At 42.1% G+C, this 26,132-nt stretch overlaps 1 protein-coding gene across 2 annotated transcripts in view; it reads right to left on the reverse strand.

Annotated features, from left to right (window-relative positions):
* WASHC5 (WASH complex subunit 5) overlaps positions 1 to 26,132 on the reverse strand; it is a 65,697-nt gene that overhangs the window by 17,004 nt on the left and 22,561 nt on the right. For both annotated transcript variants that reach the window (XM_023248200.2, XM_023248201.2), the window contains 14 exons: positions 24,604 to 24,731; positions 21,398 to 21,527; positions 18,434 to 18,546; positions 16,256 to 16,422; positions 16,103 to 16,178; positions 14,491 to 14,601; positions 13,575 to 13,715; positions 12,489 to 12,569; positions 7,753 to 7,854; positions 6,633 to 6,812; positions 5,025 to 5,149; positions 2,522 to 2,684; positions 2,019 to 2,121; positions 1,853 to 1,932 (listed from right to left, as the gene is read on the reverse strand). In XM_023248200.2, the coding sequence (XP_023103968.1) occupies positions 1,853 to 1,932; positions 2,019 to 2,121; positions 2,522 to 2,684; positions 5,025 to 5,149; positions 6,633 to 6,812; positions 7,753 to 7,854; positions 12,489 to 12,569; positions 13,575 to 13,715; positions 14,491 to 14,601; positions 16,103 to 16,178; positions 16,256 to 16,422; positions 18,434 to 18,546; positions 21,398 to 21,527; positions 24,604 to 24,731 (1,700 nt within the window). The remainder of the gene's footprint in view (positions 1 to 1,852; positions 1,933 to 2,018; positions 2,122 to 2,521; positions 2,685 to 5,024; positions 5,150 to 6,632; positions 6,813 to 7,752; positions 7,855 to 12,488; positions 12,570 to 13,574; positions 13,716 to 14,490; positions 14,602 to 16,102; positions 16,179 to 16,255; positions 16,423 to 18,433; positions 18,547 to 21,397; positions 21,528 to 24,603; positions 24,732 to 26,132) is intronic.

Consider the following 26,132-nt stretch of genomic DNA (forward strand, 5'->3'; position numbering starts at 1 on the left):
CGAACCATGAAATCACGACTGAGCCGAAGTTGGATGTTTAACCGACTGAGCCACTCAGGTGCCCCCCACACCCCTGCTCTGCCACGTAATTCCCTCTTAATTCTACTCTATGTCCAGGATTCCCTTGAAAATACCAATCTAGAAATGGAAACAGAAGTAAAGGCAGTTTAACCTAACTTATTTAAATATTGAATCTCAGTGACCAACATTTTCTCTTCGGTGCTCACCTACTACAAGCCTTTAAGGAGATTCTGGAGAGACTAAGGAGCCTGGGAGGTGATGCTATCTACCTATCTAGAGAGATCTTTGGGTTGTCATCTTTCTCCGTTTCTCTAGAGTTGCACGGATAGGGCAGCCACAACCGCATACGACTATTTAAATTTAAACGGATTTAAATGAATAAAATTTAAAATTCAGTTCCTCACTCCCACAAGCCATGTCTTAAGCGCTCAGTACCTACATGGGGCCAATGGCTACCAGCAAACAGTGCAGAATATCTCCATCACTGTTCCAGATCACCAAAAGACAAAAGGACAAATTGGTCCTTTGAGGGCTTTATGTAAAGAGCACTGACTTGCCGAAATACTTGGGTGATTACTGAAGGACCAGCAATTACGACTCACAGAGGTCTGTAAGAGCCACTAGGGAACCTCTCTGACGCATCCCTGCAACCTCCCTCACCCTCCCACGGAGGTGAGACTCAGGCCTGTCCGGCCTCAGGTAATTCTCCATTCCTCCTGAAAGCTTTCCAGCAATTAGAAACTTAGCCTGAGAAGCTCTCAATACCTGGACATCACGTGGCTAAGGGACGTCCAGACATGGAACAAGAGGTCATCCAGCAGAGCCAGAGGCTCTGTGTGTTACTTAATCTAAGTTTCCAAATTAAAACACATTTTTTTTCACTGCAATTATGGGAAATATATTGTGAATTTGGCTGCGGCACCACGAGTACTGTCTCAACGAACAACTAACAGAATTGGGAACAAGAGAATGGAACTTCCGCAAATTCCCACAGCAGCCTACACTTTTCCTGTGGTAGGTGATGTCTGTAACCACAGATTAGTTTTCCACCAGGAAGCCTCCTCTTTCCTACGAGACAGTACGTAGGCTTTCTGAGGGGGGCAGCTAGCGTTTCCTTCAACTCTGTCTCGTAGCACGTGACAATGATTTGCACGTGAGTGTTCGACAAAGCGTTGCTGAAGGTCTTGGATCATCATGTGATGAGAGAAAGACACGCGGAACACGCAAAGCCAATGCCACAGCGTGAAGGCAGGAGCACAGATGAGCGACTCCTAAAGTGACTTGGATTTCCATCCGCCATGTTAATCTCTTCACCTCACTTTCTTACTCGTTTCCAAAGACCCGGTGTTCTCTGCAGGGTGTAAGGATAACTTGTGTCCTAGAGAACTTGGCTTTGTAACATCTGTGCGGACACAAGAGGGGAGAGAGGCAAATGTCCTGTTCTAGCACCTACTTGGAGAGGACCAGGGCTAGACACTGACAGAGCCGCTCAGTAAATAAACCTGTCACACCTCAGGACGGAGCACCCCTGAGGGAGGAAGGTTTCCATCTCCTAGTGTGAAAGCACTTCTTGCTCCAGGTCGTTCCAGAAAGAAACTGCTTCTTCAGGTTAAGCAAAACGATGGGCCACATAAATGAAAACATACTCGAGAACAGCCCAGAAAGGAAGATAAAGGACAAATGAACTTAGAAATAATGATAAACTGAAGTGTTGTATTTTTGCTTTGATGACGCAAGAAAGAAGAGTAGCTTTCTTTGGGTGACAAAGTTACAAGAAGATAATAGTTGAAAAAATACAGTACTGATGATCACCCTCTCTCCCATAACATACCTTCATTATAGCCTCGAGATAAGCTGTCCAAATCTTCTGTGTTTTGGCAATGGCGGAAAGATAAATTTTATTCGAATTTGCTGAAAGGTGAAAATAAAATTTTCTATTTAGTAAATCTGGAAAAGCTAGTGTTACCTTCATCTCAGACTGGTTTCAGAACACTTACCCACTATGCTTTTTAGGGGGCTGACAGCATTCATAAGGGTTTTCAAGGTATCCTGCACAGTTCTGTCTCTCAGGATAATTTTCTGAAACATACTGAGGAAATTCTAAAACACGAAGACACAACAGAAGAACCAAACATAATGAACAAAATGAACAACACTCCAATGAACTCAAATGTATATGGAACACAGCCTGGGCTAAGTCATAAAATGTTATAAAGGATGACAGGGAAATGGCAACTTCTAGGTCCTGTTAGAAATACCCCTTGCTCGGAGGAGTTGTTGGTTTCAAAGAGAGTCTCAACTTCCTCACATGAAACTCCCAAAACCGGCCCACCCAAAAAACTAGTGTGTTGGCCAAGGAAATTCTAGTTTATTCTCAATTCTTATCTACCTGACAAGAAGCATGTATGTGTGTGCCTCATGTCAGGATAGGAAAGCATGAAAGAAAAGTTAAATCTCTCCCAGGGTAGCAGGAACCATGCATGAAGGCCGAAAGGCTCACCTGTAGCTCTTTGACAATCATAAAGCACAGAAGCCTGTCTAACCCGTTCAGACCGAAAGTCCCCAAGGTGGTCTGGATTTCTGAGAAGAGCCGGCTGCTGGTCACTTCTTGGTGAGTCTTCATATCATACCAAGTGTTCAGCTGGTCAATGTGACATGTCATTCTAAAGGAAAGACAAAAAACTCAAAACCCCAAAGCAGCTCAGAATTCATCCTGAGGAGATGGGGGACGTAACAGGATTTGGGCACCAGATATAAGGGATGACATGACGTGATTCGTTTAATAACGTCTGCGTCCAGGCACCCAGTGTATCTCACGGTGAATGCCCGATGGGCCAGGAAGGCAAAATTCAGTGAAATCACCGTTTCCTGCCTTATGCCAGGTCACCGCTTGGACTAATTCATTTCCACTGAGTTGGACTGTTGTTTGGAGCTGAGCGGAGAGGCCAAGGTCGGATTTGGCTGTCAGGCTGGAAGGCATTAGCGCCCAGTTTTCGCTCCACGGTGTCTTTCCTTAAATTCCCAAAGATCGGGATGTAAGAGGCTCGTGTCATTTCCACTTTGATAAGAAAAGAACTTTGAATCCTGCTGCCCTATCAAACATCTGTGGCTATGGCAACAAAGACGTTTCGTCTCTCCTCCCAGTTCTGGTCACCAACCAATGATTCCTTTCAGACTCAGGAGTGCGCGGACGGCAATGCTAACAACCAATGGTATTTACTGAGCACTTCTTTGGCGTCAGGTTCTGTGCTCTTCGGGGTCATTGTCGTCATGGCTCTGCAATACATAAGCTGTGTGACCCTTGTTTTACAGACGACACAACAGAGCGAGGCCTGATTCCAACACCGTATCCTTAACCACCATCTTCCTGTTCTCAAGTGCTGGCACGGGGACCTTCAATCACTTAAAAATATGTGCCCAGATCCCATTCCTGGGGTTTGACTCAGCAGGTCTGGGGTGGAAGCCCAGCCTCTGAAATTCCAGTAAACTCCACAGACGACACGCCCGCAGTTCTAAGACACATCTTTAAGGGCATATCTTTAAGAAATGAGGCACGGGAGCGAAGGAAGCTTACATTTGGAAGTAAAGGGGAAGAACAAGATTTCCAGAACTGCATCCTACTTTAAGGCTTCGAAGAGTCCTGATTCGATCACCCAGTGCTGGCACTCTGAATGTGTCACTTGAGAGGCTCCCCATGTCGATGAGTAAGCCAATAACATGACATGGAAATCCCAAGCATGCTTAATCCTTCCTACAAGTCTTAACATGGCATTAGGTGGATAGTCTTCTAGAAGGGCTTCGGTGACCCACCCATGGGTACCCAGAAAGCAGGTGTTACAAAATGTTTTGGATCATTTACTCCTTTTGGCCCATGAGTCACAGACAAAGTTCATTTATGCTGTAACTTTTGGAAGAAGTTTACATATAGTGTGCCAAGTTGCATAATTTTGAAGAGATAAAATAAGCCAGAATTTGAAGGCTGTACAAAGGAGACATGTCATAAGGCCATTTAGCTTACACAAATTCAACTATGCATGCACAGCTGGACAGAGAAAGAAGAGAAGTCCTCTTTTCCTGGGTAATCCCACCAACCATTCTACTCAGTGAGCATGTGCACAGGGGTAGACAGGACACAGAAAACGCGAGCCGGCCCTTCCTTCAGCTGGGCTTCGTACCGACTACCTCATCAGAAGCTCAACTGAGAAGGAGAAGGAAAATGAGATGTAATGAGGGAAGGAGTGTGCAAGGGTCTTCCATGGTGCCCACCTAAAATATTCTTAAGGGTGGTTTTGACCACAGGAGATGTTCACTCATGTGACTGTGTACATCAACTGTGATCAACTGTATGCAAAGCTATGCAGTCTGCCCTTAACAGCACGGCACTCAAGAGCTGGGCCCTGGAGTCATTGGGCTGGTGTGTATTCTGGATCTACCATTTAGCTTTACTAAGTGACTTAGCTTTACTAAGCCTCAGTTACTTGCCTTTAACATGGGAAGAATAACAATGCCTATGTCAGAGATGGCTGTAACGAGTATCAGGGATGCGTACAATGTGCTGAAAAGTGTGTACAAGGTAAATGTTACACAAGTGCGTGGGTGTGGGGGTAATCTCCAAAGGTCAGGGTCTGATAAATGTAAGACCTGGTGGCTGGAATGGAGGAGTGTGCCACAGTTACAGGTACAGATGAGCAAATCCGTAATAAAAAAAGTTTTAACATACTAGGGAGTCTGCAGGCCCAAGTGAGTAGAATGTTAGCTGGAAAGTGAGAAGAACATAAAACTAAAAGGTGGCTGAACAGACCTGAAAGTTATTTTGATCTCCATTTCCTTGGACTGGGGTCTCCTTAGTCCCACTGCAGAAAATACCCAGTCTCAAAAAAAGTGACTCTAATAAACCCACTAGATCCAAGTGTAGTAGGAACAAGGGTGTGATCTGAGGAAGATGTTCAGAGACTTCTATTGTCCACAGTGTTCAAGGCCCAGTGGAATTTAGATACACCTACTTTGGGTCTGTGATCCTCAAGATTTCTCTGCAGAGTCGACCAATAAATGTTACAGACTCGTCCACAGGGGTAAACTTTGGTATTGGGATATGAGTAGACTGGTACATACTCTGCCAGTCCTGAATCTAGAAACAAAACAAAACAAAACCATGAACATTTAGTACAGTGGGCCCTTGCACAACACAGGGGCTAGGGCGCTGACCCACACAAGGTTGAAAATCCACATACAACTTTTGAGTCACCTAACACTTAACTACTAATAGCCTACAGTTGACCAGAAAAGCCTTATCAATAACATAGTCCATTACCATATATTTTGCATGTTAAATTGGATTATACACTGTATTTCTAAAACACAAGCTAGAGAAAAATGTTAAGAAAATCATAAGGAAGAGAAAATACATTTTATAGTACTGTACTGTATCTATTGGGAAAAACCAGTGTACAAATGGACCCCTGCAGCTCAAAATGAACCCATGCAGCTTAAATCCGTGCTACTCAAGGGTCAACCGTACGTCTTTGATAAGATAACCAGTTATTCTTTTTTCTACCTAGTTTTACAAATATGATGTTGCATAAACAGTGACAATAAATGCTCTTTGGTTTGGAAGAAAAAAACTTAAAACTGGGGTAATAGCCCCCGAGAAATGCTACATGTAACATTTATAAAAGAAGAAATATTTGTGAAAAGGGAAGTGACTGAGGAGAAGTTAGAAGAGAGATGGGAATTTCTGGCTTTTTGTCTTCTAGGTTAACAGGCATCGACATGATAATAAGATTCCAAAATATCACAAGGCTGGAAGATGCTTAATCCTTCAAAAACATCACCTGAATCACGTCGGTTCCCTAATCAAAAACTTACTCCTTGTCAACTACTGACTAAAAATCAAACTTCTCAGCCATGACACTTAAGAATCTGGTGTTCACACGACCCAATTAAAAAATAGGCAAAGGACTTCAGTAGACATTTCCCCAAAGAAGACATCCAAATGGTGAATGAGCACACGAAAAGATGCCCAACATCATTAGCCACCAGGGAAATGCAAATCAAAGCCACAATGAGATACCCTTTCACCCCTACGGGGACGTCTAGAATTTTGTTAAAAAAGCAAAACAAGAAGCGTTGGCAAGGATATGGAGAAATGAGAACCCTCAGATGCTGCTGGAAAGAATGAAAAATGCTGCAGGTGCTGTGGAAAATGGTCTGGTGGTTCATCCGTAAGGTAAACATAGAACTGCCACATGACCCAGCAATTCTGCTGTTATGTGCATACTCCGATCAGGCACACTGAACTCCTTGATCAAGCCTTCTGAACTCTTGATCACGGGAGTTATGACATTTACAACAGCTTCATTCTGTGGCCATTTAATTACATCTCCCTCCCCGTTAGGACGGTAAACTCTTGGAGGTCAGGTGTCCTATAAACTTTTCTGGAACCCTCACGGCTCCTGAATGTACTCTGAAGGGATCTGTGACTATCTAATGCTAACCGATTTTTAGTAACTATTTAAATAAATTTTCTTATTGCTATTTCTGAGGTTCAGGGCATGTATTTTAAATGTCTGAATAACAAATACGGTCCAGAATTTTACAATTTAATTAGATACCTTTGTTCTCAAGAAGTTATTACACTCTTGTTCCACATTATAATTTATAATACGAGAAACTTCTTCCTGCCAAATCTTCAGACCATAAATGTTGACGTAGTCCTGTATGTACTCAAAAGAGCGATGGAATCCATCCATGGTAGCCCCCAACTCTTTCAGCTTGGGCATCAACTCACTTGGCTGTGCAAAAGAGGAAACACAAGTCTATTACACTGGGGTAGACTGTCAACCACTAATATCTACATTAGACTTTAAATAAGACCCCTCTCTAAAACACAGTGAGAGTTTAAGAGAGCTTTGGGGAAATACCCATTTCCTACCTCATCCAGCATGAGTGGCAACTTATGTCAGACATTCAGCAAAGAAGAGGTTTCATTCATTTGGGAGGGGAGTCTCACACAAAAGAATATGGAAAGTGAACGTTGATGATTTCTCTCATGGTCATTTGATGAATACATCCAGCCTTCAAATACTTGAAATATTTTAAATTGAAATAACTGGAGTGAAAAGAACCCTAGATACAAGTTTTAGGCCCATTTTTGTTTTCCTCCTGAGAAAAATGATCTGTTAGGTCAAGGCAAATAAAAAATTACAGGCCAGGGGCACCTCAGTGGCTCAGTCGGTTGGGTGCTGACTTCAGCTCAGGTCATGATCTCGTGGTCTGTGGGTTCGAGCCCCGCATCAGGCTCTGTGCTGACAGCTCAGGGCCTGGAGCCTGCTTCGGATTCTGTGCCTCCCTCTCTCTCTGCCCCTCTCCTGCTTGCTCTCTGTCTCTGTCTCTCTCTCAAATAATAAACATTCAAAAAATTAAAAAAAAAAAAAATTGCAGGCTTTATAGTCCCGATCTGCTTTAGGGTTAAGAAATTCTTTTAAGAAGTGACCCTGAATCACAGATATCCGTTCAATTCTTAAATTGGGGGGTCAACAAGTGAAGGAAAGGGCTGGTTTTGGTAAGGATTTTCTTATCATAAGAAAGGATTACAACATAGGATCAAAAAACACATCAGTGTATTGCGCTGACCATCATATATCAGGTATGTGTTAGGAGGAAAGGTGCTGTTCGCGACAGTTCTGCAAGCTGGGCAGAGAGAAAGGACAGACCCACTTGGTCATCTGGTACCTTGGCTCGGGGGTTGAAGATCAGTCCCTTATGAAGAGCAAAAGCAACACGTTTAACTAGCTCCTTTCTTATTCCATCTTCCAGCAACTGTTTTGGATCCACCTACGTGCAAATCAAAAAGCAAAAAATGGCCGTGAGGACAAGTTCAGCCATGACGAAATCCAAAGGAAAGACAGTTTCTGGAATCTGCAGGGAAGCACTTTCCCACCCCATTTCCCAATGATTGGGACTTTTCTCCTTTCCCGTCTCTTTGATCTTGTGCAGCTTGGACAGAATTGTGGAACCTGTCACCTCTTTAGGACTCAGCTGGCCTCCGTAAAATGCATGATGGTAATTTTACAACATGACATCCCAAAGATGGTGGGTATGAAGAATTTTAAAGTGCCTCTCTCATTTTAATCATTTCATTAAAAGTAAAAAGTGCCTTTTCTTCTCACCAGGAGCAGAGGGGAATGAACGGCCTGGCCTTGCCTTTCTTCCAGACGCCACCTACATGCGCATGAACAAGCTCAAACTTGGGGTTGGACAGACTTAACAATTCTCTTTTCTTCCAGCATTCTTGGAATGCTGTTTGTAATTAGGGAGATAAAACAGGAAGGCAAATCTGCTATCTACCTCTATAAGCTGATTTTGCTGGTTCTTTTTTCTGTAATGAGAAAGCATCCATTATTCCCTAAAAGACAGTCTCCTGTCAAATCCAGAAAACATCAGATAGTTTTAACATAATCCCTTGAAGTTCCCTACAACTTGTTTCTTATATTTTTAATTTGCAAAGTACCATTACTTTTAAAAGTCATAAAGACAAACGGATGGGTTCCATCTGGGTTTGATTATATTTAAACTTTAAGAATGGCAATTGCAATGAAAGTTACACAAAATACAAGAGCCAGGGAAACATGCTGAGCTACACATGACTATACAATCAGCAAAAGCCAGACTTCGGACAAACAACAAGTCAGAGGCTGTGGGTTCCTGACCAGATAAACTGTGAGAAAGGAAAAGAATGGAGGAGAAACCTGAAGACTTAAAAGACAGAATGTATTTTTTTTTTAATTTTTTTTTCAACGTTGTTTATTTATTTTTGGGACAGAGAGAGACAGAGCATGAACGGGGGAGGGGCAGAGAGAGAGGGAGACACAGAATCGGAAACAGGCTCCAGGCTCCGAGCCATCAGCCCAGAGCCTGACGCGGGGCTCGAACTCACGGACCGCGAGATCGTGACCTGGCTGAAGTCGGACGCTTAACCGACTGCGCCACCCAGGCGCCCCATGTATTTTTTTTTTTAAATGTAGTGTCCACAGATTGACTTTAGATAATAAAACTCTAAATGGAGAGACTAGGATTAGGGCAGGGCACATCAAGAGGATCCTGGGGTAGGAGCTGGGAAATTATATTTCTTGACTTGGGTGGTGGTTGTAATAACCCATTAAACTATGTAATTGGATCTACAGCTTTCAGTATTTGTGCCCTATTTCACAATACAAAGGTAAATTATAACCAGATATAATCAACGAGGAAAAAGAAATCAAAGAAGTAACATGACGTTTTCAAAGAAATACTCCTTATAAAGAACAGATTTAGGGGCGCCTGGGTGGCACAGTCGGTTAAGCGTCCGACTTCAGCCAGGTCACAATCTCGCGGTCCGTGAGTTCGAGCCCCGCGTCAGGCTCTGGGCTGATGGCTCGGAGCCTGGAGCCTGTTTCTGATTCTGTGTCTCCCTCTCTCTCTGCCCCTCCCCCGTTCATGCTCTGTCTCTCTCTGTCCCAAAAATAAAATAAACGTTGAAAAAAAAAATTAAAAAAAAAAAAGAACAGATTTAGTGAGGGGCACCTGGGTGGCTCAGTTGGTTGAGCATCCAAGTGTTGATTTCAGCTCAGGTCACAATCTCATGGTTCGTGAGTTCAGGCTCTGAGATCAGCTCTGCACTGATGGCGCCAAGCCTGCTTGAGATATTCTCTCTCTCTGTCTCTCTCTCTCTCTGTGTCTCTGCCCCCCCGCCACTCGCATACACGCACACACGTGTGCATGCTCTCTCTCTCAAAATAAACGTTAAAAAAAAAGATTCTTTATTTAAAAAAAAACAGATTTAGTGAAAAAGAGTTAACTGTTTTCAAGAAAACAAAGGTCTTAAATGGTCCTTCCAATTTTTCTAAACCTTTCACCAATCTATAGAGTGCTTGCAGCTTAGAGAATGCCCCTTGCACACAGCCTCTTCCCTCACATTTCTATCCCCTCCTCTGAAGTTAATAATAGTTAACCCTTTTCACATGGATCCTCCAGACCTTTCTCTATTAATTTCTACACATAAATATTGTCCTCAATACATAGTTAATTTAAAAAGTCTAAATGGGACCATAATACGTATGCACACACACACACACACACACACACACACACAGACACACACTGTTCTGCAATTTGCTTTTTCCACTTTAAATTTTAGAAATCTTTTGGTGGTAAAAGCTTTTTTTAACTTTTATTTCTTTTTGAGAGACAGAGACAGAGTGCGAGTGGGGGAGGGGCAGAGAGAGAGGGAGACCCAGAATCCGAAGCAGGCTCCAGGCTCTGAGCTGTCAGCACAGAGCCTGATGCGGGGCTCAAACCCACGAACTGTGAGATCGTGGCCTGAGCCGAAGTCAGAGGCTAACCACCCAGGCGCTCCGAGTGGTAAAAGCTTTTTGAACGGCAGCCAAACAATCTCCAGTAGGAACACACCATGATATATTCAGCCATTCTCTCACTGATAAATGCTTAGATTATTTCTATTCTTTTTTTGTATGGCTACCTCTGACAATGAACATCTATACATACATCTCTGTGTATATCTCACTTGTTTTACGTCATATGGATTAAAGGACACTTACACATTTTATAAATGTCTGAAATAGATGCTTAACATTAGTTGGCTGAAGACTTGTGAGGGCCACCGGATCTGTTACCGAAAGCCGAACTGTTAGACTGGCAGAGAAAGTCTACTGGGTTGAATATGGTCAAGATGATATTCTCCCTGGCTCTCATCTGAAAGACTGTAGCAAAAGATCTGCCTTTTTCGTAAGCAGGTTCTCTTTTAATAGTTATTGTTAATTATGAGGTTTTATTATACCCTTTCTGTGCTGGTCATTTTGCATGTAAGATGCTTAATCTGGTCCCAGGATTTATCACCACTTTATGGATTAGTAAGAAGTGACTACCTCCATGTATACTCTTTGCATATCAACTGAATTAAACTGGCATCAGGTCTAAAGGATGTTCAGTGGGTTCTGTGAATATTCTAGGAGTACAATGGTATTTCAGCACACATCCAGAAACCATACACTAAAGTTTCATTTCTATTTAGGTTTTCTTGGATTTTATTAACATAAGTGTTAATCTGGCAATTCAACAGACACATTTTTTAAACTAAAAATCAGAAATATATAGATTCTACTGATGTCTGATAAATGAAAAAGAAATACAAGCACCATGAACTCTGTGAATGGGCACATCTCTAGTCATCATAGGATTACAAATTAAAATAGTATGGAGATAACACTTGATACTCTTTGGGGAGCAAAAACTAAAACATAGATAGTAACACATATTGTCAAAAATGTGGACAGACACCAGAGAAACAGTCATTTCAGAAGGCAATCTGGCAGTACTGAGAGAAATTAAGTATAAATACACCCTAAGACCTAGTGACCCAGACCTGGGGAGGCAGATTTCAGACACAGGCCCTACAGCAGGGACATGTTCAGAGATGCTCATGATAATGGGGAGCGTTGAAGTGAAAATGACAACATAGGTGTCTGGGTCTCGGGGAATGGTTAAGCAAAATGTATAATTCTACACAGCAGTAAGAAGTAACCAACTGCCCAACCCACAGCAATACAAACAAATTTCAAAAGTAGTAACTAGCGAGAAGAGTCGGAAAAAAGAATGAGCCTTAGAGTACAATATGATGTAGACAAATCAAACACATGCACACATGAAGTAACACCTCATGTTTAAAATACGGGATTACTTGCCTCTTTAGGGGCAGAAATCAAACATATAGAGCAGGTGCTATTGGGGATGGAAATGGGAATGGGTGTCCAGATGAGAAAGAAAGGATGAAGAGAGGAACGAGCACGCATCAGTGAGGACAATGGCCAGACAATGACGATGGGTTAGGATCAGCTCAGCTCTCTGCACCTGAGATGCAATATAAAAATACTAAAAGGAAAGAAGGGTGGGAGAGAGTGAGCCAGCTGTTTGGCCAAAGGGAAACGAACTATTTTGTTTCATTATTACAAAAATTCAATAAGTGGCAGCTGGGTGGTTCAGCGGGTTAAGCATCCAACTTTGGCTCAGGTTATGATCTCATGGTTTGTGAGTTCAAGCCCCGAATGGGGCTCTGCACTGACAGTGCGGAGCCTATTTGGGATTCTCTCTCTCACCCTCTCTCTCTGCCCCTTCCCCACTCTCTCGGTCTCAAAATAAATGATAAAAAAAAATGTTTTTAATAAAAAAATTCAATAAAATGGATTTTTCTTAGATTTAAGTAACTCTTGGGCATGATGAAAAATCAGGATTATAATGCTCTCCCTTCCTCCATCAACAAACGAGTAAAATGAAGATGGAGAGCTGCATGTGAAATAGTAAGGGACCCAAGACGACAATCGCCTTCCCTGTTCCCCATGGGAGAAACACCCTGGTGATCCAAACTAAGAGTCTTATTACTACAAGGCCACGTGGATGAGTATCAAAGCCGTTACCTTGATGATGCCAACCAAAGTTGTCTTCATCATTAAGATGCCTTCAGTAAAAATGGAAATAGCGTGAGTAAGCTTGGCAACCTTTAACAAAGAAAAAAAAGTTAATGAAGTACTTCAGATAAAAGACCCATCCTTTCTAAGGGAAGTGAAAATAACTGGCTGACAGCCTGAAATGAACAAAGACAGCGGGAGTGATGGGCCCCGGTCAGAAATGAGGTGCTGTGGTGTAAGCAAGGCACTGCCATTGGACATGCTGGGCAGGGTCAGCAGACATGAAATAGTTCTTAAACGCTGACCAATCATCTCCCCTTCTTTGGGCCTCAGTTTCTCATACATAAAAAGCAGGCAGGATTCAATGAGATGGATGGTCCTTTCCAAGTAGAAAAGGCTCACCAAGAGTCTAAAAAGTTAATCTTTACGCTTTCTACGAGTTTTTTCAAGCCACACCGGGAGGCACTGATATGGTAGACAGGTTCTGTGTTTTTGAGTTAGAGTAAATATGTAAATTTCAAGCTTGAAGATTGAAATTCCTGACGCAATTTTTGGAGCTGTGTCAGAGGTGGTAGAAATTGATGCTGGGATGAAAGCTGATGACAGTGGACTTCATAATGTCAATTTCCACTTGATTTCACTTTTTTCACATCTTTAATTTTAAGTTCAGGAGAAAGAAAAGCAGAGGAACCACCTCTGGGGCCGCTTACTTATTGAGTGGCTTCACTGTCTGGCTGTAGGAAATGGTTTAATGGAATCCAGATTACTTTGAGCCATTGATCTGATGTACAAAGCAGGAACCCGAATGCAAAAGGTCTAGGCAATCTAACCCAAAGAGAAGAAGGGCTGGTTCATCAGGACTGTTCACGGAGAAAAGAGGCCAGCTGAGCTCCCCGTCCTCTGAGAACACTCAGGCAGGCAAGGCCTGAAATAACCCAGGACGCGATAACGAATGAAGCTATCACAGGAGAGTAGGAAAAGACAAATCATAATTGGTCTGGCGCTCCTAGGGATATGGCAGGCGACACAGACCCGTGACACATCGTGGTTTGGGTTTTAAATCATCAAAAGGCAGAAGTTAAAGGGACACGCCACCTCGTATCGTGGGCCAAGCTGAGCATAGTCCCTCAGTTTGTCTTTGTCCAGGCGGGTTGGCACTTCAATGATATCGTGGGTCTGAAGCTTTATGATCTTTAGAAGAGAAGTAAACATGCTTTCTGGAATGATCTGCAAAACCTTTAGTGAAAGAGAAAAGAAGAAAAACAGTTGGATATGTCTTTTATTTTTCTCAGCTGATAAAGGCCAGGATGGCAGTTAAGACAGCACCGCCTTGTACACACAGGCATTTGTCTACAGAAAGGGACGGGAAGGGACGTAAGGGGGTACTTTAATATCTGCTCTCAGGCCCACGGCTACATTCTTTCAAACGTTAATTGCTCACAAGATACACAGCTGATCCCCATACACGTGCAGCAAAAAGATGTATCTTTTCCACGTTATAAACTTGTAAAAGACTGAGGTTCGGAGATGTTAAGTAACGTGGCCGTAGCGCAGTCAGCAGGTGACACAGCGAAATTTTGCAGCCAGGTCTGTCTGGCTCCACGCTGCACCGTAAGTTACTGAAACGAGGACCAAAGTTCCCGGGAAAACTTACAGCTCCAACTAGGATGTGCTGGATCTAGATCTGGTTCTTTTACCAACTAGCTCGGTGACTTTAAAGAAGCCAATATAATCTCTATTCCTCAGTTTCTGTTAAGCACAGAATGGGAGTTAATACCACCAGCACTTAAAAACAGGTGCAAAAGCTCCCTGAAAGTAAAAACACATCTGCATATCCACAATACCAGTAAGAGTAAGTTTATTTTCAGGTATTGCAAGTTTCTGGAATCAAGTTAAGAATAAGGGAAAGGAACACGGGTATACTTTTCATAGGGCCCCCAGCATCCTCTTTGTATTTAGAAGAGCAGTCAGTTTGCCAATAAAATAAATGTCACCTTGATGCATTTCTTACCTTTCTCACATAGGACACCAATTCACCAGAGTAATATTGAGACACACTGAGAAGGTCAGGACTATTTGCTTGATTAATACGAAGAAGGGGAAGATCGAGGGCAGAGGCAAGCTGCAAGAAAAGTAGGTACATGTGTTTCTCCATTTCCAGAAGTCCTAGAAATCTCTTTCCAGAAATAGTAACATACAACAGAGCTCTGGGGCTTTACCCAAGATAATGCAACAACCACTGACTCATCAAAGTCATTAATAGTTTCTGACAATGATACACTTTCTAAAAAAACGACAGTCATCTGCTTTGGTAGTGGTTCTCAAATTGTGGTCCCCAGACCAGCAGCATCAGCATCAGCATCAGCCGGGACTTGTTACAGATGCCAATTTTTTTTTTTTTTTATGCTTATTTACTTTTGAGAGAGAGAGAGAGAGAGAGAGAGAGAGAGAGAGAGAGCGCAAGCACAAGCAGGGAAGGGGCAGAGAGAGAGGGAGACATAGAATCTGAAGCAGGATCCAGGCTCTGAGATGTCGGCACAGAGCCCAACTCGGGGCTTGAAATCATGAACAGCGAGATCATGACCTGAGCGGAAGTCAGACACTTAACTGACTCAGCCCCTCAGGTGCCCCCCTCCAGGTGATTCTGATGCCCCTCAAGTTTGAGAGCCACTGTGTTCCAGAAGGCAGCTACTCTTCTATGGAAATCAGACACTGTGACTGATGGCTGACTGTACTCATTCCAAACTGAGAGGTCACAGCATGGAAGAAGTACCATTATTTTCTGTACCACTCGGAAAGAAGCGAACATGCTTATGGTGAACTATGATGTGCTGTCAGTTATAAAACCCATCCCCAATTAGAGAGATTTTTAAATACGAAAGAGAGTGCATCTCAGAACTGATACATGAGGTAACTCTGTCAGAAGACGCTGAGTAAATTTTTGCTCATTTATCTCGATCTGGAATTATCTTGGGAGCACAGCTATACTTGTGTTGTCCACCACTGTTCCCTAAACTTTGGAGGGGATCCTAGCTTGTAGCAGAGGCTCAACAAGAGTTTTTTTAAATGAGTAAGTAAAAGGACTTACTTCACATCTAGGGAAAAAAGGACCCACATTTTTAGCATACTGGTAAAACTTGAAAAAACGTATTTTTTAATTTAAACACTACCTTCCATAAGACATCCAACTTGTATTAATTGAAACTTCCAATATGCGTGGCATCTTTTCAAACTTTGCTCTCATGGAAAAACTAACAATTTTCAGTTTATAAAAATACTTAAATTACCTAACTTTTTTTTTTAATGTTTATTTATTTTTGAGAGATAGAGGCAGAGCATGAGTGGGGGAGGGACAGAGAGACAGAGAGGGAGACATACAATCCGAAGCAGGCTCCAGGCTCTGAGTTGTCAGCATAGAGCCCGATGCGGGGCTCGAACCCACGAACCGCGAGATCATGACCTGAGCCAAAGTCGGACGCCCAACCGACTGAGCCACCCAGGTGTCCCAAATTACCTAACTTTCTAAAAGAATGAAATCTCGGGCTGAACTTAGGCATGAGGTAGTAACGAGGACCAATTCTTCCCTAGTGACTGAGAACATGACCTAACTGTTCTCTGCTTACCTTCAAGAATGTAGCTCTGAGTTTAGTGACCATGGACGGGCTTACCCTTATGCTTTCTTGCATGATAGATGTGAAACTGTGAAGAGAGAGAAATGGTAAGGAGACATCCGCAGTGGCCTTCATCCAGGGGAAATGGTAGGCTGGCCACATTACCTGTCAATTAATTGCCAAGCAAAAGAAAGGTCCCCAACGATCTGCATTGTGATCAGGACCTCCTCTTTAATGTTAATGGTTCGGATCATCTGGTGAAGAAACTTGCGAGTGTCAGCAAGAAACTGACATACTTGCAGATTTGATTCCAACTGGTGAAATTCTTGAACCTGTGTTACATAAACACATTTAATTAAAAAATTCCGAATGGCTTCTGTGGTGGTGTTCATTTTTCCCTGAAAACATTTCAAAAAGGCATGTCATGCACTAAGAATTTCCTGGCAAAATTTCTATTTCAAACGATAACCCTAGAAATGTATAAGCCAAGTCATAATGTAATGCACAGGTTTCTAGGATTAGAAAATGTTCTGCTCTTTTTTTTTTCTGTACATAGATGACATAATGAGTGGGTGCTTCTACCATGTGAGTGCTGATAAAGGCATATTAGAAAATCCTCTTAATTTTGAAGATTTGCAGGATTGCTAACACACAGAGTAAGTCACATTATACCAGGGTGTTGGCACTTGTACATTAAGTTCTTATGTTGTACTCCTTAAAACAAAAGAATGGCTCCCCTGTGTCCTGAAGTGTTTTTTCTGTTTTTTTTTCTTTAACATTTTTTAAATTTATTTTTGAGAGAGAGAGACAGAGCATGAGCAGGGGAGGCACAGAGAGGGAGACACAGAATCCGAAGCAGGCTCCAGGCTCCAACCTGTCAGCACACAGCCCAATGCGGGGCTCGAACTCACAGACTATGAGATCATGACCTGAGCCAAAGTTGGACGCTTAACTGACTGAACCACCCAGGCACCTCATTCTGAAATTTTAATGTATGTAATTCAAGGTGCCTGGGCCATGATCAAAATAAATAGCCCAAATGATAAAAAGCATCTGAGATTCACAAAGTTGTTTGTAGTTGTAATGTAGACTAGAAGATCCAGAAAACAACCAAAATAGGAATGGTACCAGTGGGCAACTGTTTGGAATGGCTAAGGAAACCGACAAGTTCACAGTGGAGTACTGTTTTGTATTGCCATTCATAGGGATCATAAAACCTCTCAAAAGTAATAAGAGCCTACAAGAAAGTATGCCGGAGCTACCTGGCTGGCTCAGGCCAGAGAGCATTAGACTCTTGATCTTGGGGTTGTGGGTTCTAGTCCCATGTTTGGGTGTAGATATTACTTAAAAATAAAAGAAAGGATGCCAAAGAAAGCATTAATTATATTTCTAAAGATATATAATTATCCCATCTGGACAGGGTTCCAGATAAGTATGGACAATGTTTTAAATAGTTTATGGTTATTGTTCTCATGCGTTTATTTTCCATTTTAAACCTAGTTTAAAAACCTAGTTTAAAGCTACTTTAAACCTACTTAAGCATACAATTAAAATTTTAAGAGTCGGGAAGTATAATCCTTCTTTTTTGAATCTGAGTAGATAATATCTGAGTAGATAAAAAACAAACTATTTTTTTTCCAGAAGAGAAAACATCACATATAAGCATATGATCATTATACAACTGTGGTCATTGTTGCGCATTCCTTTGTAGTTTTTCTCTCCCCAAACTCTCTCCCAATCTAAAAATGGTGTCTACTTGTTGGGATGAGCACTGGGTGTTGTACATAAGCAATGAGCCACGGGAATCTACCCCAAAAACCAAGAGCACACTTTACGCATTGGATGTTAGACAGTTTGACATAAATTATATTAACAACAAAACAAAACACACAAAAAATACAGATTTTGCTTTTACTGCCTTTCCACAATCTCCCAATGTTTCCATGTCATCTTCATAATTATTAAATATAATTATGTTTCTGCAAGTTGAGATATCATTTTTGTTAGCATTCTTTTCACACTGGTCACTGCATTATTGTCCCAATTTTAGGACACTGGATATAATACCACAATGAGCATATTTTGCTTTTTTTTTTTTGCTCGGATGAAATATTCTCTTAGCTGTATTTCCAGGACCAGATCTTCTGGGTGGATCCACAAGTATGATTCATGATCCAAGAATTGTTATTTATTTATGTATTTATTTATTTATTTATTAGTTTTAGTTATGTAACTAATCTTTTCACCCCATGGGGGGTGAGAACTCATGACTCTGAGATCAGGAGTCCCACACTCCTCCAGCCAGGTGCCCCATGAACTGTCGCTTACAAAGAGTTTTCTTACCTCCTCCAAAGCTTGTATTAGTTGCACAGTTTTTCTGCCCGCGGCCGTTGAATCATCATAATTTAAAGACAGTATTTGTTTCGAGATCTCCCTGAACCAAGCTTGAAGGTTTTCTATTAACACAGAAACAAGGAGAGACTGCTGAAATCCCAGAACTGTGGTAGCTGTGGCTTTGAATTTTATTCCACAATCCTTCACAAATCTAGCCCTTATTCACAGACCTTTCCCTCAGTACCTGACATTGCCCTTGGGATTCTCCAAACAGGAACCACCAAAACGCCTTGGGTATGTGACCTAGGGGAGAGGAAACTTTCTACTTAAGTAGCTCAGTCTAACACCCGGCAGAAAAGGTGTAAAGGCCTGAGTCTGGTGTGAACCCCAGTGTGCAAAGGTGGTCACTGGAGTGGGAAGGAGTGGGGAAGGAACTGAAAGATTGTGACAGAAAGTTACCGGGAACAGTTTCCTGGAGAATCGAGGGTGAGTAAAAGATCTGAAAAAGGCAGAGAGGGGCAGAGGGATAGTTTGTCACGAGGTGAAGGGACAGATGTGGGCAGAAGCTTCATGACAAAAATAACAATGGCACGCCTTGGGAGAACAAGGGGCAACATGTCAGGAGTGTGAAGAACGTGTGGTGAGTTGAGGGGACGTCTGAACAGCTGAGGGGTGCCATTTGCACTCACAGACCAGTTTCACACAGCAGAGAAAGGGTCATTAATATGCCCTGAGGACCCTCAAGGTGGCCGGCAAAGGTCTGAGCTTTTCTCACTGAATCTTTACAACAATCTATGGGGGCAGGAATTGGAAGGCTCTGAATTTCTCAGATAAGGAAGCTGATGCCCAGAGACGTTAAGGAGCCCAGGCAGGGTCACACAGTCACTAAACAGCAGCACCAGGCTTTTCTCAACTGTCTGGCCAGATTCAAAGGCTGTGCTCATTTGATCTCATCAAGCTGATTCCCTAACATTTTTGTTTGTTTGTTTATCAATGGGATAAAACTTCACTTTAATAAAAGCACTTACAGACTTATAATGTAAGTTATTTCACGAATTGGCATGAAGAACACTGGTTGTAATTTTAAAGATTTTTTTTTTTGGTAGGACTGAGGGACAGCTATAGAGTAGCAGATCAAGCACAGCATTCAGAGTCTGAGGTGACGAGTTCAATCCAGGCTCTGAACTGTTGTTACGATCAGTAAGTGATTACATTTTATAGCTTTGATTTCTTTACATGCGGAACAGAATAAAGATGTCTACCTCATAAGGCTGTAAGGCTCAAATGAGAAATATTTGTGGAAGCATTTCCTAAGCTAAAATATGCTATATAGCCAAAAAAAAGTACCAGATGCTGTTTTGAATGACCTTTAAAGTGATGGTGGGGTTTTCTTTTCTTTTTTCTTTTTTTTTTTTGATGTTGGGATTTATAAGAACCTAAAAGAGACTAGAACAGAGACGAACGTGCCTGATTCTCAAAAATTAATCTGGTTAGACTGTTACAGGTGGTTCCTTGTTTTTCGGACAAAATGTAGTGACCTGCAAAACATGTTGCTAATTTATATCACATTATTAAAAACACACCAACTTTTCCTACTAGGAATAATAAAGTAATTCGGAAATATATTTTAGGCTAACCATTCGACATCAAATACATCAACAAAAGCCAAATATAGTAATCACAAGATCATACTGATTAAAAGAGTAATTTTTTCAAACAAAAAGCTATACCTTTGAGAAATTCTACTGTATAATTAACTTTTATCAGAAATGAATTTCATAGTTACAACATTAAGCATTAAAAAAATAGCTTCTCATCTTAAAATTCAGAATGGTCATTCAGGGGCACTTTGAAGGGTTTCTATCTATATAAAAATTTTAAGTGATACCATGATTTTCCCACAGATAAAATTTCCTAAAAGAAGCAGGATTAATATGATTAACGTTAAGGCTTGAGCTATGTTGTTTCGAAAAGTCTGCATGTCCCCTCTTCTGCCACTAGATGGCAGGCGCATGAGAGAAAAAAAAAGCAGAAAACATGAGAAGACAAGATTCCTGGATACCATCTATGTTAGCAGTTATTAATATTCTTTTATTAAAGATTTTATTTGTTTATTTCAATGTTTATTTATTTTTGAGAGAGAGAGAATATGTGTGCACATGCAGGAGGGGAAGAGAGAGAGGGAGAAAGAGAATCTCAGGCAGGCTTCGTGCTGTCAGTGCACAGCCTGATGCAGGGCTCCAATCTCATGAATCATGACCATGACCTGAGACGACATCAAGAGTCGGACACTCAATTGACTGAGTTACTCAGGCACCCATATGTTAGTAGTTAGTAATATTCTTTTTTTTTTTTTAATGTTTATTTATTTTATTTTGGAGAGAGAGAGAGAGAGAGAGAGAGACAGACAGACAGACAGACAAAGCACGAGCTGGGGAGGGGCAGAGAGGGAAAGAGAGAATCTCAAACAGGCTCCACACCACCAGCATGGAGCCCAATGAGGGGCTCAAACTCACGAACCGTGAGATCACGACCTGAGCTAAAATCAAGAGTTGGGTGCTTAACCAACTGAGGCACCCAGGTGCCCCAGTAGTTAGTTCTATTCTTTAGTGAAGTATCCTGAGATGATCAGGACAGTTATAGGTCCTTCTCTTCCTCCCTGCAAATGCACATAAGCTGACACACTATGGTGAGGCTGGGGACGAATTATGGACCTACAGACTATGAACCAGAGTATAACAACCCCTGTAGCCTAACCTCATACTTCAAAAATAAGAAGCCCCAAGTCCAGAGAAGATATGAACATTGCCAAAAGGAGCCCAAAGCTAGAGGCAGCTAAGACTAGGCTTTAGACGTTCATCAGAAATGTCCTAGCATACAATGATGACAATGTGGTTGAGTTTTTACTTTGTGTGTTTCCAAGAATTCGTGTGTACATTTCAAACACAATGATATTTCCTCTTTAGCAATTACCATTTTTCTCCACACGGGTTAGGGGTTTCACTCCCGAAAAGACATCAGCAAGCTCCGTCATCCGCTCTGAGCCCTCCTTCTTGTAATGCTCCCATTTGGCTTGCTTTTCTGAAAGCATTTGCTTGAACATCTGTTGAAAGAGACAGAAGAGATTTACTTACTTAAGAGGAAATCCAAATAAGGCAGTTTACAAAGAAAGCCGTGAGTGAAACCCAATTTGTTATAAAAATATGTATCTAAAAGTAACATTACCCCTGACGTCATCTCTTAAGCTGCACTACTTTGTACAAATTGAGGGGCAAAGCTAGACCACTGCATTGGTTTTCAGACCAACTGCACATAAGCATCGTCTCATCATCTGGATGGCTTTCAAGTGTTGGGATTCTCAAGCTCCCCCATGAAGATTCTGGTTCAAAAGGTCTTGGGTAGACCCAGGAACCAGCATTTTTAATGTGAAATTAAATTTGGTGGCCACTGCTTGAAGGTCCTTTGCAAGTAATAATTTCTGTGGTTGCATCTATTTAAAATAGGTCAGGGAAGGCTGAGCATGATCTTTGTCTGATGAGTAGAGAATGAATTAAATTACCCACAAAAATCTTTTCTTTTGGATCACACAGTAAGTCTGTTTATTAATTCACTCCTTCATAAAATTAAAGGCCTGTAAAGAGTTGAGCAGAGGAGGAAATGGTATAACTCAAGGTTTTGCTTTTTGTCCCCCCTTGAAACAAATTTTAAAAACCTATTTAAAGTGTGTCGCAAAACTACAGGGATTTATTTCACTGGGATCCTAAGAGGTAAATATGAGAATATACTGATTTTTCTCTTAAGAAATTCTTCATTCCTCAGCATCGAACTGAATGTTAAAAGATGAAGACTTCATTGTAGATGAAAGGATAAAGACTGGTGGAATTTTGTGGGGCCAGAGAAAGAGGAATCTTAGTGATCAGGCAGGGTGAGGAACAGTAGGAATTATTTACAGAGTCCATCCTGTCTTTTTGAATGCCTAGGACCGATCAATGCCATTTCACGAAGCAGCAGTGACAAAAATAACACTGTGAGGCCTTCATTACAGACCTAATAGCTTGAAACCCTTCAGACACTCATTCCCAGTTGACCTCACAGGTTTCATATCTGGTAAGATGGAATTTGGGATAGGGGATGGTTCTCAAGTTAAGAGATGTGCCTTCATCAAAAGATTAGAAGAAACACAGGTCTAATTAGTGTGTTTCTAAGAGAATCGGAAGGTGATTCTAGAAAAAGGGTTGGGATGGGAGGTGGGAGAGATAGAGATAAAGGTTAAAGAACCGAGCTGAAATGTCAGACATTAAATATATCTTTGTTTTGCTCAATTTGTATTAGGTAGTTATTTTTATCTTTCTACCAGATCCTTCTCTTTTGAAGATCTTTAATGAGTTGGTCTTCTTTTCTCTCCAATAGAACAGACAGAAGGAAGCTGCCCATTCTATTCCAACAGATTCCAGAAAAAGATTAACGATTAAAAACGCAGGCGTGGTCGGGAAGATGAACCAGATCTGTCCTGATTCCCACACAACAATATTGAGCTACAGAACTCTTGGGTGACTGGCGTCCTGCTTCAGGATCCTAACTGGATGGAGTGCACTGATTCCTTGGGGTGACTCTCACTTGCCTCTGAAGTTTGCTTTGACCAACAAATAAGATGCCTGGTTCCTGCTCTTGGATCTTTCTTGGTCTCTCATTTTGGCTTAATCTGTCTCTCTTCCCCACTGTACTGAGAGTTCCTGGATGGGAGGGACATGCCTTGTTCATTTTTGAATTCCTAGCACCTAGCTGGGAACAGAGCAGGTATTCAATAATGACTTGCTATTGAGAGGGAAAACATGAACATTCTTTTTTTTTTTTTTTTAATTTTTTTTTTTTTCAACATTTTTTATTTATTTTTGGGACAGAGAGAGACAGAGCATGAACGGGGGAGGGGCAGAGAGAGAGGGAGACACAGAATCGGAAACAGGCTCCAGGCTCTGAGCCATCAGCCCAGAGCCCGACGCGGGGCTCGAACTCACGGACCGCGAGATCGTGACCTGGCTGAAGTCGGACGCTTAACCGACTGCGCCACCCAGGCGCCCCAACATGAACATTCTTAAAGAGATCAAAAAGGGGTAGCGTTTCTCTGATCTTACAAAATTATACCGAGACAGGTTACTGAATAACACTCAACACACGCATGTGCATGATGTTAATAATCAGCATGTACTTTTCCTTAGCTACTGAACGGGGGAACACAGTGTCCTCGCACACCTAGAAGATAAAGAAAAAACCGGCAGACCACTAGCCAGACTGAGGCAAGGAGAATATCAGTTTGGAATGGGCCTTAATGTCCATGGCTAGCTCCTGGCCCACCTGATCCGAACCGCCAAGGCTACTGGTTATAGAACCTAGGCACTCCTGGGTATCAACCATTTTTATTATGCCCACAGAGGCTCTTTTAGGCATAAGACTAATCAACCTTAGAATTTCCTTCAGGGAGCTCAAAATCCTTAAAATCCTTGAGTGGACCTTGTTTAAACACAAATCATCCACCTACTTAAAAGCCCTTTCTAACAGGCTCTCATGGCTTTGCAGATGAAGACTGAAATCCTACAAGGCCTACGTGCCCACCTTTCGACCTCATCTCATATCACTTTTATCTCATTCTCTCCCCTCTAGCCAGCTGTTCTTTCTGGTCCTTGAACTGGTCATGCTGTTCCCTACCCGAGGACTCGGGCATATTCTGTCCTCTCTCTGCAATGGTCTCCAGAATGCTCCCGACCTTTGTCTTAGCTGACTCCGACAGGGTCCTTCTTCAGGTCCCTTCAGGAGCTCCTGCTTCTCTTCTCAGGGATTTTAGGTACTCAGAGAACAATGTTCCTTTCCCTTAGAGCACGTATCTCAGTTTGTATTTACGTTTTCATTAGTGCGATTCTCTGATTAACGTCCACATTCCTCCCTAGACTGTCACCTCCATGGTCCTGTGCAATTTTCCCCATCACTGTATCCGCAATGGCAGTAGGCACTAAATGCCTGTTAAATGTTTAATCCTGTCCTTTTAGTATAAGAACGATCTCAGACTGCTAGAATCTGTAGCCTGAATCAAAGACTATGACTCGTTATTGAGTCTCAACCCTTTAAAAATATTTTTAAGCACAGAAAAACTAAGACGTTGGTGATTATTCATTAAAGATCGTTACCTCTTTGAGTATAAACTCAAATTGTGCAGTGTCCAACAGCAACTGAAAGAGGATCTTGGGATTGTATCTAGAGTCTGTTAGAATCTGGTCCTTGATTTGACGAAGGCGTTTGTTGTTTGGGTCATAAGCTAGAAACAGGAAGAAAAGAGTTCCCAATTTATTCGCTGTGCAGAAAATATGAAATCTAAGATGAATTGTTAAAAACGTGCCTCCATTTTCACTCATTTGGAGCATTTAAAAAAGTAATAAGCAAGATGAGAATCAATAATGCGTGACAAAATCAATTACAGTAGATCTACGCCATGAAGTTAAGTACAACCGAACTTTTGAACACGACAGTTGGCTCTGACGTGGAATGTCATCCATGATATGCCGCTGAATGAGAAAAAGCAAGCTGCAGAACAGGGTTCCAAAGCCTGGGGGAAGTGCCTCCAGGAGGCCAACAGGAGGGAATGTAAAGAATATATGCGCTCCTTCCTGCACATCATGACCCGACCACCACAGAAACTAAATAAGCACTTCTCTTTCCCACGCGTGACTCGCATTCAGGTAAATCACTTGTTTCTGGTAAATCGTGACCTTGTGCAATCAGGTCAGACAATTGCCAGGCACAAAAATGGGAAACAGACGTGGCTGAAGGTAAGTGCACAGACCACTGGCAAGACGAGGTTGTCCCTGGAAGGGTCCAAATCCAGGAGACTCCTGGCTCACAGGGAAGGTGAGGAGGAGGCTGAGTCTCTGCAAAACCACAGTTGGTTTTATGATACGATAAAGCGAGGGCCTGAGTTGTTCATGTGCTTGAGCATGGAAGACTTTGGTAAAGATTATAAACTGAGTCAGTGTGGTAAAATCCTCAAATTAGAACTGGAGTTTATGGACTGACTAAACGCGACTAACCAACACCAGATCCATTGGACGATTAAACCTCGGCCACGGCGCTCATGCTGTGAGCGAACGTAAACTGGAGAGGGATCGAGGCAAAGAAGCCAAATGAAAAAAAAAAAAACAAAACAAAACCAAAAACTGGAAAGCAGCATTTTTCGAGAAAGAGATTTCCAGGATGAAGAGAGAAAGCTGAGGAGAAACTCCACATATTTCCAAAGATACAAAGGATGAAGACGTCCCCCTGCTGTTTTCGCTGCCTAGCGCCCACAGGAAGTGGGACCAGATGGAAGCTACAGGAAAGAACATCCTGCCTGGAAGAGCTGTGAGATGGGCTCTGTGTTACCAGGGAGGCTGCAGAATAATCTGGAGTGGACAGTTTACTTTGAGATACTGCCTTATCTGAAAGAACACGTGTTGAAGGCAGTACCTGTCTCAGGGTGGCTCTCAAGCAAAGTTTGTTGATGAAAAACAAAAAGCAGGAGGCTTCACGGGGCCGCTGGATGACAGCCATGCTTAGCGGGAAGGGCACGTAGCTCTGGGTGGGGGAAGCCATTGGTTAACTAACACTGATCCAGCCTTCACTGAGTACGAGGAACTGTGTCAGCTCTGAACAAGCTCAGGTTAGTCCAACCTACTTGTTTTTT

Source organism: Felis catus, chromosome F2 (genome assembly GCF_018350175.1).
Source record: "Felis catus isolate Fca126 chromosome F2, F.catus_Fca126_mat1.0, whole genome shotgun sequence".
Taxonomy (NCBI): Eukaryota; Metazoa; Chordata; class Mammalia; order Carnivora; family Felidae; genus Felis; species Felis catus.